Raw genomic sequence first — 18,407 nt, 5'->3', positions numbered from 1 at the left:
AAATTTCATTGAGATCCGATCACCCGTTCGCAAGTTGAAAATACCTCATTTTTCTAATTTTTAAGACTTACTCCCCCCCCAACTACCCCAAAGAGAACAAATAAGTTCCGATTATGTCAATCATGTATCTAGGACTTGCGCTTATTTTTCCCATCAAGTTTCATCCCGATCCCTCTACTCTAAGTGTTTTCCAAGATTTTAGGTTTCCCCCCCTCCAACTCCCCCCAATGTCATCAGACCCAGTCGGGATTTAAAATAAGAGCTCTGAGACACAATATCATTCCAAACATCAAATTTCATTAAGATCCAATCACCCGCTCATAAGTTAAAAATACTTCATTTTTTCTATTTTTCCGAATTAACCGGCCCCTACTCCCCCCCCCAGATGGTCAAATCGGGAAAACGACTATTTCTAATTTAATCTGGTCCGGTCCCTGATACGTTTGCCAAATTTCATCGTCCTAGCTTACCTGGAAGTGCCTAAAGTAGCAAAACCGGGACTTTAGGTTTTCCCCCTCCGACTCCCCCCAATGTCATCAGATCCGGTCGGGATTTAAAATAAGAGCTCTAAGACACAATATCATTCCAAACATGAAATTTCATTAAGATCCAAATACCCGCTGATAAGTTAAAAATACTTCATTTTTTCTATTTTTTGCGAATTAACCGGGCCCCCACTCCCCCCCAGATGGTCAAATCAGGAAAACGACTATTTCTAATTTAATCTGGTGCGCTCCCTGATACGCTTGCCAAATTTCATCGTCCTAGCTTACCTGGAAGTGCCTAAAGTAGCAAAACCGGGACAGACAGACCGACAGACCGACAGACAGACAGACCGACAGAATTGGCGACTGCTATATGTCACTTGGTTAATACCAAGTGCCATAAAAAACAGCAAATGTAAAACAACCAAGTAAAACCAAAACAAGCTTATCCTGTTAATATATCCCTCCCTTTAGCAACAATAGGTAAACTAAATATTATAAATTTTACCAAATCACAAATATTAACACATTGCAAAAAACCTGAATGAACCAAATAATTACAGAATTCATCTTTACCATGTGGCTAATTTTTTTAAAAATGCGCTCAATTAGAAACACAATTCAAAATAAATGGCGCTGTGACAACATTTCTCGAACCTCCGAAATTAGTTAAAAATTTCTTTAAGTATTTCTAGATAATTCTTTTGATATTTATTTAAAAGTTCGTTATAATGAAAACTAAATTTTTTAAATTGCCAAGTTAATTTATTTGCAGAAAAACCTCTTGATATCAATTTTTGGCTTAAGATTTTACATCTATTTTTAAAATCAATATAATTACTACAAATCCTTGCATAACGAAGTAACTGCGAGAAAAACGCTGAATATGTGATATTTGAGTGTATATTACTTTCAGGGAATGGGAAACTAATCACTTCAAAATCAAAATCATCCGTTTTATTATACATTTTAAAACTTAATTTATTATTATCACAAATATTAATATTTATATCTAAGAAATGATCTTCATGACCAGTGCCATGACTAGGCTCAAGAATAAGCTCTGATGGATATATATTTTTAGAAATATCAATGAAATCCTTACAATTTAAGACCAAAATATCATCTAAATATCTTTTATTATTTGACAAAGCATGTTTTAAATTAATTGGATTATTCTTATCCATCATATATTTATATTCTAGTTGACTTAAAAACAAGTCAGCTATAAATGGGCTGGCATTCCCCCCCATGGGAATTCCCATAATTTGCTTGTACAAATCACCCCCAAATCTTATATAAGTATTGTATAAAACAAATTCCAATAACTCAAAAATCATATCCAAGCTTTAACATCTCAAGTTAACTGTAGTATTAAAGCAGTTTGTCCATATGGCTTTTTTATTATAACTGTCTATTTTTAAGAACCTTTTACTAGATAAGAGGAAAGATTTCTTTATAACAGTTTTTAAATTATCAAACACTAAATTAAGGGATAAATTAGTAACTGTCTATTTTTTAAGAACCTTTAACTAGATAAGAGGAAAGATTTCTTTATAACAGTTTTTAAATTATCAAACACTAAATTAAGTGATAAATTAGTAACTGTCTATTTTTAAGAACCTTTTACTAGATAAGAGGAAAGATTTCTTTATAACAGTTTTTAAATTATCAAACACTAAATTAAGTGATAAATTAGTAACTGTCTATTTTTAAGAACCTTTATATATATATATATATATATATATATATATATATATATATATATATATATATATATATATATATATATATATATATATATATCTATCTATCTATATTCACAGGTGGGACATAGGGACACAACTACAATGGCGCGTAACTAATATGGCGCGTAACGACTTACCCGCGAGGGGGGCTTGGGGGGGGCACGAAGCGCCCCCACCAACTAGGTGTCGGGGTGGCGCAAAGCGCCACTCCAACAGCTAGTTACAAATAAAATATACCAAAGTATGATGAAAATAAAAAATTTAGCAATAAAATTAGGGAAAATAAAAAAAGAGGGTACTTATGTATTATAAAAGAAACACTCGAGAATTCGGATCGCGAAAATCAGATAGGACAATAACCGGTTAGTGGATCTTCAAATTAAGATTTGGGGATTTGTCAAGGAACAACCAACAGACAATTATATTTTTCCAGGATAAGGGGTTGTTGCCCAAAACAAAATAGTGCGTCAATGAAAACACCAAGACCTTGTACTCTTACGAGAAGCGATCTCTTTGGAAGTGTAATCTAACCTAGCCCTCATTCGCATTAACCAAACTTCATTTCTCGACTGTTTCTTATAATACAAAAGTACCCAACAGAGAATTATGGAAAGTAGGCAGCCTAAAATGCATTATATGAAAAACCGTATCAAACCACCTCTTTATATTAAATATTTAATTAGTATATAGCCGCATAGTTACAGTTTACCTTGCGCAGGATAACCTGATTATCTCCAAGTGGACAGAGAAAACCCTTTTCATTAAGGATCAAGAACATAGTGTGGTCGCTATAAAGCGTAAGTACCCCTGTCCATAATCTGTAGATTAAAACGTGCCCTTACGTGCTTTCATTTGAGAAAGTTTGTCACTAGTCTTCTCATAGTTCAGTGGGCTTTTCTATTAAGTGGAAGTCTGGATTAAACGCTGGATTCTAGAAACAAAAATATATATATATATATAAAGCAAAAAAAAAGGACAGCCTTTCTAGGCTTTTAAAAACAGAATTTTCAAGATTCTGTTCAATAGTTTTTAGTAACTCGATGCTACCGAATACCAAATATATGCTAATTCTTGACTCGTAATGATTAAAAAAAACCTCGACTATTTGAAAAAAGACAGCAGTTGTGGTAGCAATTTATTTAAGAATTAACGACGCTTCTTGACTACTAAGGTCCCTGCGTCGGCCCTGCAATGCATTCCTGCAGCGTGATTCGATCTCTGGGTCCCGTTTTACCAAGCTAAGGTCAAATCCACTGCGCCACCACAGGACAGTGGTAGCAATAAATAAAGGAATTCCTATTAAAGGGGAGTATTTTACTATTTTCATTTTATTCTTAGTTAACTTGGTATGAATTTTTTCTATGGCACTTTCTTCTTTCTATGGCATTTTTGGTGTTTAATATACTTCTGTTTTTCTTCTTCTGTAGTGCATTTTTGCACACTCCGGCGTTTCATTTAGTTAAAAATTAACATAAAAAAGCTATTGATCCAAAGATAGCCTAGAGTTCACTCTTACCGGGCCAACAGATTCACGGCCCCCTCTTTTGTACGAGGAGGAAAAAATTCTAATGAAAAAAACTTCTCTCCGGCCTGAATTTTGTTATTGATTTTCTCCATCAGACTTTCGTAGACATTTTCTACTGGAGAAATGCGACCATTACTTTGAAATTCTGTTTCGCTGTCTTCTGAACTGTTGTTGAAATAGGCCAACTTGTTATTAGATACTTCTGATTTAACAACCATTATTGCCTTTGTTTTTAGAAGTCAATCTAGAAGAAAAATTCAGAACGGTTAGAAACTACATTGCTATACCATAGCTCAGTTGGGTTAATCTGCTTGATTCCGAGACTTGACTATGCACCAGAAGACTGTAGTCGTGTACCACTAATGATTTTTATAATTTCACATATGTACCAAATTAAGGATAATAAAGGTACATACACTTGCAAGGGCGGGGACATAGGTTCTATGTACCCACCTCCTTAAAAGCTTTAAATTCTCAGTTACTTTGTCCTATAAGTACTACCAGGAGTGTTTTTCTTTTAACTTGGCTGATTGTGTGTTTTATTGATTTTTTTTTTCAAATTGGTGAATTTCTTTCGAATATGTAGTTAATATTCTCTTTAGACTTCGCTTTAGTACATTTCGTAAAAAACAAGTCAGATAGTTCTTGAAAAAGTAGTACCAAAAACTTTTTTGTCGCAATCAAATCTTATTTCCCTAGCCTATGGGGCATTTTTATGCTTGGGAATGGTTCCAAGGGTCGAGAATTTTCCGTCAGGAAGGAAGTTTCTGGAGAATTTTATGCTGAGGAAATTTGAAAGAATTCCTATAGAAAATTCTTTGTATTTGTCTTACTTTCTTTCGGCCGACTCAATTTTAAACATAGAGATGTCCCAGTGGAACTGTCCGAGGGAAATTTTCAGCGGGGTTGGAATTGTCCGGAGGATTTTTCCGAGAGGGGGGATTTTCACCTGAGAAATTCATCGGGGAATAGCAGGAGCGACTTCCCACTAGGGGGATTTCCTGAGAGAAAGTTCACGGAGGGGGAATTTTAAAGGGAGAATTCTCAACGAGGATGGAATTTTCCAGATAGAAATTTCCTGGGAGGGGGGTATTTTACTTGGGAGAAATTTTCCATGGAGGAATTTCCCATGAGGGTTGAGATTTAATGGTGGCAAGCCAGAATTCCCAGCATTATTTGAAAAACGCTCCGAAAATAAATTAAAAAAACAAGTTCTTTTTCAACTGAAATTAAGGACTAACATTAAAACTTTTAATAACTGGAAATTTGTGTTAATAACTGAGAATTTTGTCAAAACTTGGCCTAAAAACTTTGAGAAAAAAAGGGGGAGACGTCGATCAAGAATACCCCCAGGTGCAAGAGAAGCCAGAACTGCCATTAATATGGTCAAAACTTCAATAGAAACCAATTGGACACCAATGGCCAAAAACTTTTTATCGATAAAGAAAAAAAATGTCAATAAAACTTTCAAGATGCATGTACGAATAGACGGAAAGGTAGTAGTGGCTACCCAGCTGCACGATGACAAAGTAATTCTCTAACTCTCCTAGCTTGGAACTGAATAGGGTTAGAAGAGAAGCGGAGGTCAATAGGTATGACGAGGTGCAAGGGTTCGTATATATTTGTACAGGTCAAATGTCCACGGTTAGTCCCAGACAACAGCACTTTATAGAACTGTTGCTAATTTTGTGCGCATTTTTATGGTTTTGTTCACATTTTTGAAAATTTGTCCCAAGCCCCACCCCCCTCCCTATGGACTTACAGCAATAGGCTATTTAAAAAAAAATGAGGAAAACCTATTAAAAACAGATAAAAATGGGAAAACAAGGAATGATGATTCATCGATACTTGCTGCATATTAAAAAACCATCATTTTTTAGTTAGTTTTTTTTATGGCCTAGGGCTGTACGAGCTTCAAACTAATTTAACGGCAAACATGCGAGGTCGACGACATCCAGCGACGGGAAAATTCATGGATAGCCTAGTAGGGTAAAGGTCTAGAATAGCAGCCCTTCAGAGGGAAACAGGCTACTAGAACAAAAACTTAAGACTTTTTTAGATTGCTAATAGGCTTTTATGTCCATTTTTATGTTTTTTTTTTTTTTTATTTTACAATTCATTTTCGGCCCACTAATGGCTACATAGCCCTAGGCTAGAAAAAAAGGTAGTTGTTTAGTTTCGTTACAAGCTGTCTAAACTGGAATCTATACTGCGAAGCAGCATAGTTTTCATCTATAGCAATTAGAAATGCTAATTTTAGAAGCGCATCCATTTCTGGTTGACGCTCCTCCTCCATGGAGCAAACTAAAAATGCGTAAAGTGGGCTTGCTTACAGGTCACATTACCTATAGAGCGAAGCGTGAGCCCCGCTGCCCGCGGGGCTCATGGACTAATAATCTTCGCACTATAGGTAATGTCACCTGTAAGCAAAATCGGACGTTTGTTTTGTTCACAAACAGCTGGCTAGATTAAACTCGAAAGCAAAAGTGAACCATCTTAGATACGAACATTAATGGATGCGTGAGTTTTTTATCTATCTTTCGACCTCCTACTATACAGAAATTATCAGTGGTAACTGGAATTAGTATTTAAAATATAATTTCATTTATATTGTACAAACCCAACTTTTCCCTCGTTTTCAAAACCCTGCCCACTTTACGCATTTTTAGTTTGCCCCATGGAGGAGGAGGGTCAAACAGAAATGGATTCGCTTCTAGAATTAGCATTTCTAAGTGCTATAGTATGGACACAATACTGCGAAGCAGAATAGCTTCTGGATTTTCAAAAACGCAAAAACACATCATAAAAATGAACACTAAATTAGCAATCCAAAAATGTCTTATTGTTCTAGAATGTCCCCTTCAGAAGAATCGCTATTCTAAATCTTTACCCAATTTTTGGATTAGGGGAAAGAGGGTAAAAGAAACATCGAGTAGGTTAGCATGTTCATCAAGACTAGGCCCCATCTCAGTAATGTAATCATATTTGTCCATTTGTCAATGAAAACATCCGGAAAACAGTACTTCCAGAAAGTATTAAAGGGGCGAAGGCCCCGCCCCTACAAACCCCTTCAGAATACAATCCCTGCTAAAAGAAATTCTTTGTAGGCTACTACCACATTTGAGTTTTACATTTAAATTCTGAAGGTTTAACCTTTGTAATAGCCTAAAAGAGATTGTAAAATGTCACCTAAATTATGTACCCTTTGGAGGGGGAAGAAGTGGAATTAAACAAGGTAGGCCTATTTCAAAACGCATTCCAAGGAGAATATTGAGGCTCTGGACTAAGCCTAATTACTAAGTTTCTTTCACCTTTCTCATATGCCTTTTCAAACAGTTCGTGGTAACGAACTGTAGTAAGGAGCGACCCGGCTCAATAGTAAACAAAACTCTAAAAAATGGAATTTTGATACCAATAGTTAGTTGTTTTTTATTTCCCAGGGGTGATCGTATCGACCCAGTGGTCCTAGAATATTGCGAGAGGGCTCATTATAACGGAAATGAAAAGTTCTAGTGCCCTTTTTAAGTGACCAAAAAATTGGAGGGCACCTAGGCCCCCTCCCACGCCAATTATTTTCCCAAAGTCACCGAATCAAAATTCTGAGATTGCCATTTTATTCACTGTAGTCGAAAAACCTTATAACTATGTCTTTGGGGGCGACTTACTCCCCCACAGTCCCCGTGGGAGGGGCTACAAATTACAAACTTTGACCAGTGCTTACATATAGTAATGGTTATTTGGAAGTGTACAGAGGTTTTCAAGGGGATTTTTAGGTTGGGGGGATTGAGAAGAGGGAGATATGTTGGGGGAACTTTCCTTGGAGGAATTTGTCGTGGGGGAAGAAAATTTTCATGAAGGGAGCGAAAGATTTTCTAGCATTATTTAAAAAAAAAACAATAAAAAAATAAATATGAAAAAGTTTTTTCAACTGAAAGTAAGGAGAAGCATTAAAACTTGCAAGTCTTATCTTATCTTATCTAAAACGAACAGAAACTATTACGCATATGATGGGCTCACCTCCTCCTAATACCCCGCTCTTTACGCTAAAGTATTTTTAGTAATTTCAACTATTTATTCTACGGCTTTTGTGATTCAGGGGTCATTCTTAAGGAATTAGGACAAAATTTAAGCTTTAGTGTACTTTTACTAATAAAAACATTCGTAAAATTAAAAGTTCTAGTTGCTTTTTTAAGTAACCATGAAATCGGAGAGCAGCTAGGCCTCCTCCCCCGTTCTTTTTTCTCAAAATCATTCGATCAAAACTCTGAGAGTCATTTAGCCCAAAAAAATAAATATGCAAATTTCGTTTTAATTATTCATCTGCGGAGAGCCAAAATGAAAACATGCATTGATTCAAAAACGTTCAGAAATTAAATAAAAAAAAACAAGTTTTTTTAACTGAAAGTAACTAGCGACATTAAAACTTATACCGAACAGAAATTACTTCGTATATGAAAAGGGGTGCTTCCTCTTCAACGCCCCGCTCTTTACGCTAAAGTTTTTTATTGTTTTAAAAAGTAGAGTTGAAAGAGTCAAACCCATTTTAGATATTTTTACTAAGTAGCTTTCATATTGTTGAGCTGCTATTGTTAGCTGCTATGTGCAAACAATGCCTTTTTGTGCAGAACCCTTTTTGTGCTATACTGCATAAAATGAAACAAATTGGCCCACATTTTTTCAAATTAGGCCTAACCATCTAAATTTGCCTACTAATTTTACCATCAACTCAAACTTCTTCTAAGACTTTATTCTATTGCTTTCATTACAAGCAACCAATTCCTATGGTGTTTATCAGCTTCAGAACATAGTTTTCTATAATTTATAATTGACAAAATCAATCTAATTGACAAAACCGTATTGATTTGAAACGATTTAATCATCAAAATTATTGGAGAAGTTGAGATTCAAGAACTTGTACAATACTTCGTTATAATTCGAAATTCGTTAGATTTTAGCCAATTTCGCACATAGCTGCGATATTTGCGATATATGTAGCGGAATAGTCGTGTTTGCATGCCAATGATCGTTTATGTGGGAATTCAAGGTAATACATTCACACAGAATGACTTAGCTCATGTCACTTGTCGCAAATCTGCATAAAAACAGAATCTACATTGTTTGCATGTCAGATTGTCAGAAGGTATAATTCAGGAGTCAATTGACGTTCCAAAACACCAGATAATTTCCTTGAAACGCATTAAACAACCAGTTGTTAGCATCGCACATAGCTGCGATATTTGCGCAGCTGATTGCGATATCTCAAATCAGCCCAAAAAAACTGAAAGATTCACTTCTGCAGTGGCTACGCAGAATCCCCAAGCAGGTGGGAAAATCAACTGTCCAGAAACAGAATGCTATCGTGGTCTCCACCCAAGACAGTTTTTGGATACAAAGCGACAGTGCTTTCAGTGTGTCGTCTTTGTCGTCGACCCTACTCCTGATTTTCACTCATACAGTTTAACCATGTACACTAAACAGTCCCCCCAAAAACTTGGAAGTTCTAAAGGACCCAGCTCACTGCTACACTTTCCCAGGTGCACCATAATGTTTTGTCCAAGGCTTAACTCTTCTATAGGGGAAAAATTTTCTTTCGTGAGCTCCATTGAAAATGGGCTCTGCCTCTCCATCAAAGAAGCTTTAATGAAAAGTAAAGTCTAAGTATTGATTTTGAAAGTAAAGTGTACAGTTATTTCTAAGAAGGACATGAATCTGCGTGTCAGAAGACTAGCACTCAAAATTCATGCTGTTAATTTTCTTTTTTTTTGTCAGAGAACCAATGGTCATATAAGATCGGGAGAGGGCTTACTCGAACGGAAATTACACTTCTAGATCCCAATTTTGTGACCAAAACCATCAGAGAGCAACTATATTCCTCCTCCCTTCCACGCTCCTTTTTTTCCAAAGTCATCCGATCAAAATTTTGAAATATCCATGTGGATTAGCATAGTTGAAGGGTAAAGCAATCGTGCCTCTAGGGGTGACATTACCTTGAAATTCTCTGGGTAAAGGGTAGTAAGTTTTGAGATATGTCCAGTGTTTACTTATGGTATTTATTACGGGGAAGCAAACATATGTTTTCGGGAGAGGGTGATTTTTCTGTGGGGAAGATTTTCCGAGGGCGGGGCTTTTCCAAGGGGAGAATTTTCCGTGGGAAGAGAAGTTTTCAGGGATGAACTTTTAAAGTGAAACTATACACGGGGAAAATTACCAGAATTCGCATACGAAATTTATTTTATTTTGCCTACTTCATCATTGAAAATTCAATTTCATATTTGAAGATATCTCAGAAAAATAGCTCAGGTAAAATTTTCAAAGGAGTTGAAGTTGTCAGATGGATATTACCATGGCGGGGTGGAGATATATTCTTAAGGAGAGACTCCCCACGAGGGGATTCCACACAGGATAAACCTACCATTCAGACAATGTGAGAGGAAAATTACCAAGAAAAACTTTTTGCGGAGGGAGCATTTCTGGCATGATTTGAAAAACTTATTGAAGGAAAAAAAAAAGTATTTTTCAGACGAAAGTAGGCTCAAAGCAACTTTCTAGGCAGAATTGTCCACACAAAATTTTCATTGGAAACATTCACTGGGGATAGAATTACCTGGGGGAGGGGGGTTCTTACTTGAGAGAAACTTTTCAAGGATAAATTATCTTGGGCGGGGGAATTATCTATGGAGAGAAAAGGTGGATTTCCCCGTATTATTTGAAACACGATCAAAAATTGAATAAGAAAAACTAATTTTTCAACTAAAAGTAATGAGCAACACTAAAATGAACAAAAATTATCTGAGGTGAGGGGCTGGATCCACCTCCTTAACAGTTCGGTCTTAAGGCTAATTTTAAGTTTTTGTCCATATTATTTAAAAGCAACTCCTTAAACACAAAAGCCGTTCAATTAGTCAGAAGATTTTGGGAATAAAAAGAAAACTTTGGCGTAAAGAGAGAAGTATTGAGCAGGGGTTATCCCTCTTGTATGCGAGGAAATTTCTGTTCTCTTGTTTCAATGTTGCTCCTCACTTTCAGTTGACAAAAATGATTTTAATTTAATCACTGAAAGCCTGAAATAATTTTTAGGAGAAATATTGACAAGTTTCTGATTTGAATAGCCAGTAGCATATTTTTCTTTATCCTAAGACAGAGTAATTCCAAATCAGGGTTTTTGGTCAATGTTGATATTACCTGAACAATTGTTTTGGGTCATAACACTATTGTTAATAGATGTATTTTGACTTTTTGAACATCTTTTCTCTCTTGCAAAACTACCGTAAACTCACCGACCGTTATTATATATTTGCAAATTAGGGCGGGGGGGTTAAGCATAGCATATATTAAATACAGCAATGGTTAGTTTACGTATTTAATATATGCTATGCTTTACCCCCACCCCCCTAATGTTCAAATATATAGCCCAAATTTGTTTACAAGCTATTACAGATTCACGATTTCAAATATCCGATCAACGAAAACGGAAATGCTTGCAATTCTCTATTTGTATATACAAGAATATATGGGCCGGAAAATAACTCCATAACGATGAGTCTTAGATTCAATCTGGACAAAAAACAATTAATTTTAACTAACGAAGTCGACATTGAAAAAAATTATCTATTTTTCCGTCACATCATCAGATTAGCAAGCTGGGCCCCAAAATCACAATTACGGTCTTCTGAGACACCAACTTTTCAAAAATTATTACGATTTTTAGCCAAAGAACACTATACTTTACCAAAGTCAACACTATATTTATGATCTATCTTATGTAGAATATTGCTTACGGGTTTACCGTATTTTTCAAACTGATTTTCAAAAACTGAAATTTGTATTGAATATTGTCTACTCTCAATAATATATGTAAAATATTTCTCATAACATAATTTTGCAGAATATTCCCTTAAAACAGATTAAAAATTATATCAAAAACATATAGTAGAAAATTTAAAGCTGAAACAAATAGTTAATACGCATGCAAAGGTTCTGTTGAATCGGAGAAGAGCGATCTTCGTTTTTCCATGTTACCAGAAGAAAAAAAAAAGCTTGCTTCACTATAGTTCTGCATAATTTCACTGGTTTGAGTGTATAGTATATTTATCAGGGTTGCCAAAGGGACACTTTAAGTGCTTTTTTGACACTTTTTCACTCTGGGTGACACCGTGCCACTATTGGATGAAAAAAGGCAGCTTTTTGAAAAAAAGGACACTTTTTGGCATTTTTTCAAAATCAATACCATATGTATTTATTTTCAGTTTTTTCTTAACTGCAACTGCTTTTAGTTTGTGCTTTTCAGGTTTTATCATATCTGCACTACTTTCCTTTTCAAAAGCGCGAAAATTCAAACGTGGTGAAACATGTGACTTGCTCAAGAGAGTTTAGAAAAAGTTTTTTTGATAAAAAAATGAAGCAAGCATATAACTACTGGTAAGTAAAAGCTTAAGGTGTTTTATGACTTGTAGTCTACAGGAGTATGCAGAGGTGCGGCCTGGATAGTGGTTAGTAGCAAACTATCTGATCCGGATCTGATTTGCTGCTGCTTAATCATTTTTTGGACGAGGGTTAACCTCAAAAGGTTCTTCCCAAAGTCAACCTAATGGACGCACGATTTTCGATTTTTGTGTATTTGGGGGGGGCAAGGAACCCGATCCAAACACGCAATAAAAAAAACTATGCGGCTTTTTTGTTTGTTTTTAGGTCAACTTAACGAAATTTTCAAGTATACTTGAAAATCCCACTCAAGTTCTCACGCCGTGTGACCGGGGGACCTATCTAAACTTTTTAGGCCGAGACGGCTGGGACGGCTCATAGTGAAGACAGGTTTTATCGTCGTTTTCGTTTTCTCGCCATACAGAGTAGACATTTTGGCTGAAAAAGTAAAACTAAGCAACACATTTTGTGTTGCTTAGCACAATGATTCAGCCTCAATGATACGCAGCACAAATGATTCAGCCTCAAATAAGACTGCACTTTCGAATTTTTTGCCAAAAACGACGAAAATAAAAACTGTCGTCCAAAAAGCGGCAAAGCCGGCTCTGGTGCCGGAAAACGCCATAATAAAAACAGGGCTTGATTGAGTTCTCGGAAGAAGAATAACTAGTAGCCTACAACCGAAGATTCGAGAGAACCCGGGAAATTGTACGATTCTTTTTCTTCTTCGCGTATTAGGCGATTTGAGGTTTTATATGGGATTTTACTTATTTGAAGAACCGCTTTGCTTTTACTTGAAAAAGAAGAACGTAAATCTGGCCCTGGAGTTGCGAGAAAACCATTTAAAGTCTTTTTTGTCAACTTTTAAAGTGTATTGGTTAATTTTCTAGGAGGACACTAAAAGTGTCCCTTTTTGCTGCATTTGACACTTTAGTCCCAAAAAGTTTTGGCAACCCTGGTATTAATGTAAGTTAACAGTTTTAATCCTTAAATTCAGCGAAACCGTTTTCAGATACCAAAGGAAGCCAAAGAAAAAGGAGCCGAAAAAGGAAAAACCACGTAAAAGATGTGTGTTGCTCCATTCTTGGTTGCCACCCAACAGACTATGACCCTTAATAAACAAAACATAAGTTGTAATTTGCAACTGAGTGATCCCTTTTCAGTTTTCCAGAAACATTTTTTTTTATGTGATTCGGTTGGAGTAACAAAAAAAACCTCAAATTCTTCATTGCAATGAATGGTAAGTAAATAACGAGTATTGTGAATAAAGAAAGTATAAGAGCCTAAGCTATTGATAGCACTTAATCAAAGAATAAACTTTTTATGGTGATCTTAAATATGCATTTTTTTTAATTTTTTTTTAGTAATTAGTGCAGTTATAAAGTACAAAAGAAATTTCGTATAGTTATAAAAATCACAAGGAAAAACACTTAAGGAGGGGCAATTTCGGTAAAAATATGCCGTCAACATTTGCTTGCATTACAAGAGCATCCATGAGCTGATATATGAAGCCACTATAATCAGAATTGTTTCCCCTGAATTGAATAATGAGAATTTTTGTATTTTCCCCCTGAAGGGACACGTTTTTTGTGTTATTTTTTTTCAGGATTGATTGTATTTATCTAGTTGTCACTTTGAAAAAGTTTAATTTTTTACAGTTGTGAAGCATGAAAGTGTCAAATGAATTGATTTTTGGCATTAAAAGTTAAAATCTGTTCTTGATTTTCTTAAGACTGTCGATAAACAGTCGATATTGTTAAAAGAAATATCCGTCCAAAGATTTAGCATTGCCCAACAGAGCTGAATGCTGGGAATTTATATATTAGTTTTTATGGCACTTATCAAACAGTTCGTGGCAACGAGTGACCCCGCTCAATAGTAACCAAAACTCTAAAAAATGGAATTTTGGTACCATTAGCTACATCAAAAGAGTTGCATTTTAATGCTGATTTTAAATATATAAGTTTCATCAAGTTTAGTCTTACCCATCAAAAGTTACGTGCCTGAGAAAATTTGCGTTAATTTAGAAAATAGAGAGAAACATCCCCTAAAAGTCATAGAATCTTAACGAAAATCACACCATCAGATTCAGCGTATCAGAGAACCCTACTGTAGAAGTTTCAAGCTCCTATCGACAAATATGTGGAATTTTGTATTTTTTTGCCAGAAGGCAGATCACGGATGCGTGTTTATTTGTTTGTTTGTTTTTTTTTTCCCAGGGGTGATCGTATCGACCCAGTTGTCCTAGAATGTTGCGAGAGGCCTCATTCTAACGGAAATAAAAAGTTCTAGTGGCTCTTTTGAAGTGACCAAAACAATTGGAGGGCACCTAGGCCCCCTCCCACGCTAATTATTTTCCCAAAGTCAACGGATCAAAATTCTGAGATAGTCATTTATTCAGCGTAGTCGAAAAACCTTATAACTATGTCTTTGGGGACGACTTACTCCCCCACAGTCCCCGTGGGAGGGGCTACAAGTTACAAACTTTGATCAGTGCTTACATATAGTAATGGTTATTGGGAAGTGTAGCCTACAGGCGTTTTCAGGAGGATTTTTTGGTTGGGGCAGGGGTTGAGAAGAGGGGGATATGCTGGGGGAACTTTCCATCGAGGATTTTGTCATGGGGGAAGAAAATTTCCATGAAGGGAGCACAGGATTTACTAGCATTACTTAAAAAAACAATGAAAAAATAAATATGAAAACGTTTTTTTTCAGCTAGAAGTAAGGAGCAGCATTAAAACTTACAACGAACAGAAATTATTACCCATATAAGGGGCTCACCTCCTCCTAATACCTCGCTCTTTACGCTAAAGTATTTTTAGTAATTTCAACTATTTATTCTACGGCTTTTGTGATTCAGGGGTCATTCTTAATGAATTGGGACAAAATTTAAGCTTTAGTGTAAAGAGCGAGGTAATGACGAGGGGGTGAACCCCCTCATAATTATATGTAATAAAAACATGAGACTACAAAAGTTCTTTACGTAAGCTAATTTATAAGTTAAGTATATCTTTTACTAATAAAAAGATTCGTAAAATATTAAAAGTTCTAGTTGCCTTTTTAATTAACCGAAAATCGGAGGGCAACTAGGCTTCCTCCCCCGCTCTTTTTTCTCAAAATCATTCGATCAAAATTATGAGAAAGCCATGTAGCAAAAAAAAAATGCAAATTTCGTTTTAATTATTCCTCTGCGGAGCCAAAATCAAAACATGCATTGATTCAAAAACGTTCAATAATTAAATGAAAAAAAGAATTTTTTTAACTGAAAGTAAGGAGCAACATTAAAACTTAAAACGAACAGAAATTACTTCGTATATGAAAGGGGCTGCTTCGTCATCAACGCCCCACTTTACGCTAAAGTTTTTTACTGTTTTAAAAAGAAGAGTTAAGAGAAAGAGTCAAACTTTAGCGTAAAGAGCGGGGCGTTGATGAGGAAGCAGCCTTTCATATACGAAGTAATTTCTGTTTGTTTTAAGTTTTAATAAGATAGAAAGACTAGTCCTACAAGTAGCCTAGCCTAAAGCAATATGAAAAAATACCTTATGATATATGGAGACAACTTTGTAGGTGTCTTCAATTCCAGTGTCTTCTATTAAATTATTTATTTTTCACAGATTTAATCACCATACAATAGCTACTCTAGAATATAATTGTGTAACTCTACTAACACACAGCAACTGATTAACTGATTCACTAAATATAGAGTAGCCGGTGAGGCCTATATTCCTCGTGCAGATTATAGGGAATATTATGCAATGAGAATGAGAAAGAGATTCAGCATTCTTATACAATCAAGTAAACTGGTTATTGTTGACAAATTGGCAGAGAGCAAATAGCCTACTCCAGCTTAGCAACAGGCATTTTTAAACTGAACTCCACGTTTAAATGACACAAGTCGACACAACTAGACGATTCATCAAGGAACAGGTGTTTAATAATCAATGAGGGGTGGGGGGAGTGGATTTGTAAAAGACACCTTCGTATTATAGACTACTCAAGTTAACGCTGTGTAAAACTCGAGCACAACCAGTTTCCTCATTAGTTTCTTTCAGCTTAGCGTGAGACAGAATAATTTGGACTATATATTTGCACATTAGGGGGGGGGTAAAGTATTTGGACAATTTGAAGTTAGAAAACACTTCTTACTTCATAATAGGCTATGCAGAATAATTATAACTAACACATTTTAAATGCAGACCCGCTATAATCTACCCCCCCCCCCCACCCTGATGTGCAAATGTATAACGCATAATTTGCTTCTAAAGTATTATATTTTCTTTATATTTTGTGATATTTGATTAGGACTGAGCGTCAAATTTAATTAATTGAGTGGTTGTAATCGAATTTAATTAATTTACTGAATTTACCTCAAACTGTCCAATTACTTTACCCTCCCTCCCTAATATGCAGATATACAGCCCAAATTATACATTTCCCATCTTTTCTGTCACTTGTCTATGTCTTGACCCACGCTAAGCTGAAAGAAACTAATGAAAAAACCGGTTTGTTCTCGAGTTTTACACAGCGTAAACTTGAGTGGCATGTAATTCACAAGTACCAGTAAAATATAAAAATTTTGGTAATCTATATTTGACTTATGTAAAGGTTTGTAAAAATCCTGAGGTTTGATGGGGTGGATTTGATAAAGGGCCTAAGAATTAAAAGGTAGTGGGGATACTATCTATTAAAAGGTATCATGACCAGGCAATATAAGCAGGGTTTTTTTTCCGGGTGGAAATTCGGAGGAGAGGCAATCACAGGCGTCAAAATATTTGTTGCCTAAGTAAAGAACGAAGTGGGCACAATGAATTATTTTTTGTTGTTTTTGGTACTTCCTTGTTAGGTAGTACACACTCAAGAAGTGAAGTTAGGTTAATCGTTATGAAATATACCAAATATGATGAAAATATAATAGTTTAGCAATAAATTATGGAAACTATAACAAAGAATTACGGAAGGGGGGCCGCCCAGACCGCATTATATTCAATACGTAACTTAACCAAAATACCAGCTCAATTTTTAATTAAAATATAGCTACAATCTAATTTCCCACCGAGCCGAAGTTAATTGTCTGGTATAAAGACGGTGAAAACCGATTACTGTCTCATGTTCGCAAAACAAATTCACAAGTGTGTACTAGCCAACAAGGAAGTATCGTATATTTTGACCAAGCCACTTTGTATAGAAGGAGTTGTCTTGGAAACTTCGAAAGGAGCTCATTCCAATGGAAATTGAGAGTTCCATCGTCTTTTTCAAGAGTCAAAAGTAACTGCAGGAAACCAGCCCTGCTCCACGCCTTTCATTTCCCCCAACAAATCGTTTTTGTGGCACATCAGGATTTTGAGATAGCCATTTTCTTCAGCATAGTTGAAAAGTCCAATAATTACATCTTTGGGTAAATGAAGTAATTATGTCCCTGCCACAGCCCTCTGGGCAAGGGCTGAAATTTAGGCAATTCATCCATTGTTTACATATAGGCTAGCATGTTATTGAAACATGGGCATGTTTGGCCATTCCTTTTTAAAACGGCGAAGGATACTCAGGTGAACCTTTCAGAGAATGTTGAGGGGAGGTTTAAACCAAATCAAAACACATTATGTGCATACGAGTTGTCAAATGGGCGTTGCTCCGGAACGACTGAGTTTATTAGTTTGAAACTTTCAGGAAATGATAAGGGAGATGATCAATTGACCGAAAAGGTAATATTTGAACGCTGCTACTACTACTACAACTACCACTGCTACTACTGCTACCACAACTACAACTAACACTATAACTACTGATTCTGTAGCGAGTACTACCAAGGCTGAGGATGTTGAAAAGAGCGTCTGAGGAGATGTTAAGGGTAAATTTCAACTAAATGAAAACCTACTAGGCTCATCCATATTGTCGAAAGGGCGTATCAGCAGCATTTTTGGAACGGCTTACCGTATCAATATAACACTTCCGGGGCATCATGAGGGGAATATTCAACTGATCTAAAAGCAAACATGTACAAGTTACTACTGTTGTTAATACTGTTGCTACTGCTCCTACTATTACCACTAATGTAACACTGCTACTGCTACTAGTACTCCAACTTCTACCACTTCTACTATGATTAAATAAAAAAAGTTTTTTTTATATTTAGTTTCTGAACATTCTGGAATTAATGCAGGTATAGATTTTGGCTCACCGTACAAGAATAATTAAAACGAAATTTGTATATTAATTTTAGATTTTTTTGGC

At 35.8% G+C, this 18,407-nt stretch overlaps 1 protein-coding gene across 1 annotated transcript in view; it reads right to left on the bottom strand.

The window, feature by feature from the left end:
- LOC136026694 (methylenetetrahydrofolate reductase (NADPH)-like) overlaps window positions 1-15,934 on the bottom strand; it is a 64,131-nt gene extending 48,197 nt beyond the window's left edge. Inside the window, exons 1-2 of the mRNA XM_065703443.1 lie at window positions 15,719-15,934; window positions 3,750-4,002 (exon numbers count right to left, since the gene is read on the bottom strand). Of these exons, the coding sequence (XP_065559515.1) occupies window positions 3,750-3,976 (227 nt within the window). The 5' untranslated portion in view covers window positions 3,977-4,002; window positions 15,719-15,934. The remainder of the gene's footprint in view (window positions 1-3,749; window positions 4,003-15,718) is intronic.
- Between the last annotated feature and the right edge of the window lie 2,473 nt (window positions 15,935-18,407).

The sequence above is a fragment of the Artemia franciscana genome, chromosome 4 (assembly GCF_032884065.1).
Source record: "Artemia franciscana chromosome 4, ASM3288406v1, whole genome shotgun sequence".
NCBI classification, from domain to species: Eukaryota; Metazoa; Arthropoda; class Branchiopoda; order Anostraca; family Artemiidae; genus Artemia; species Artemia franciscana.
This window is presented reverse-complemented; position numbering and strand designations above follow the sequence as displayed.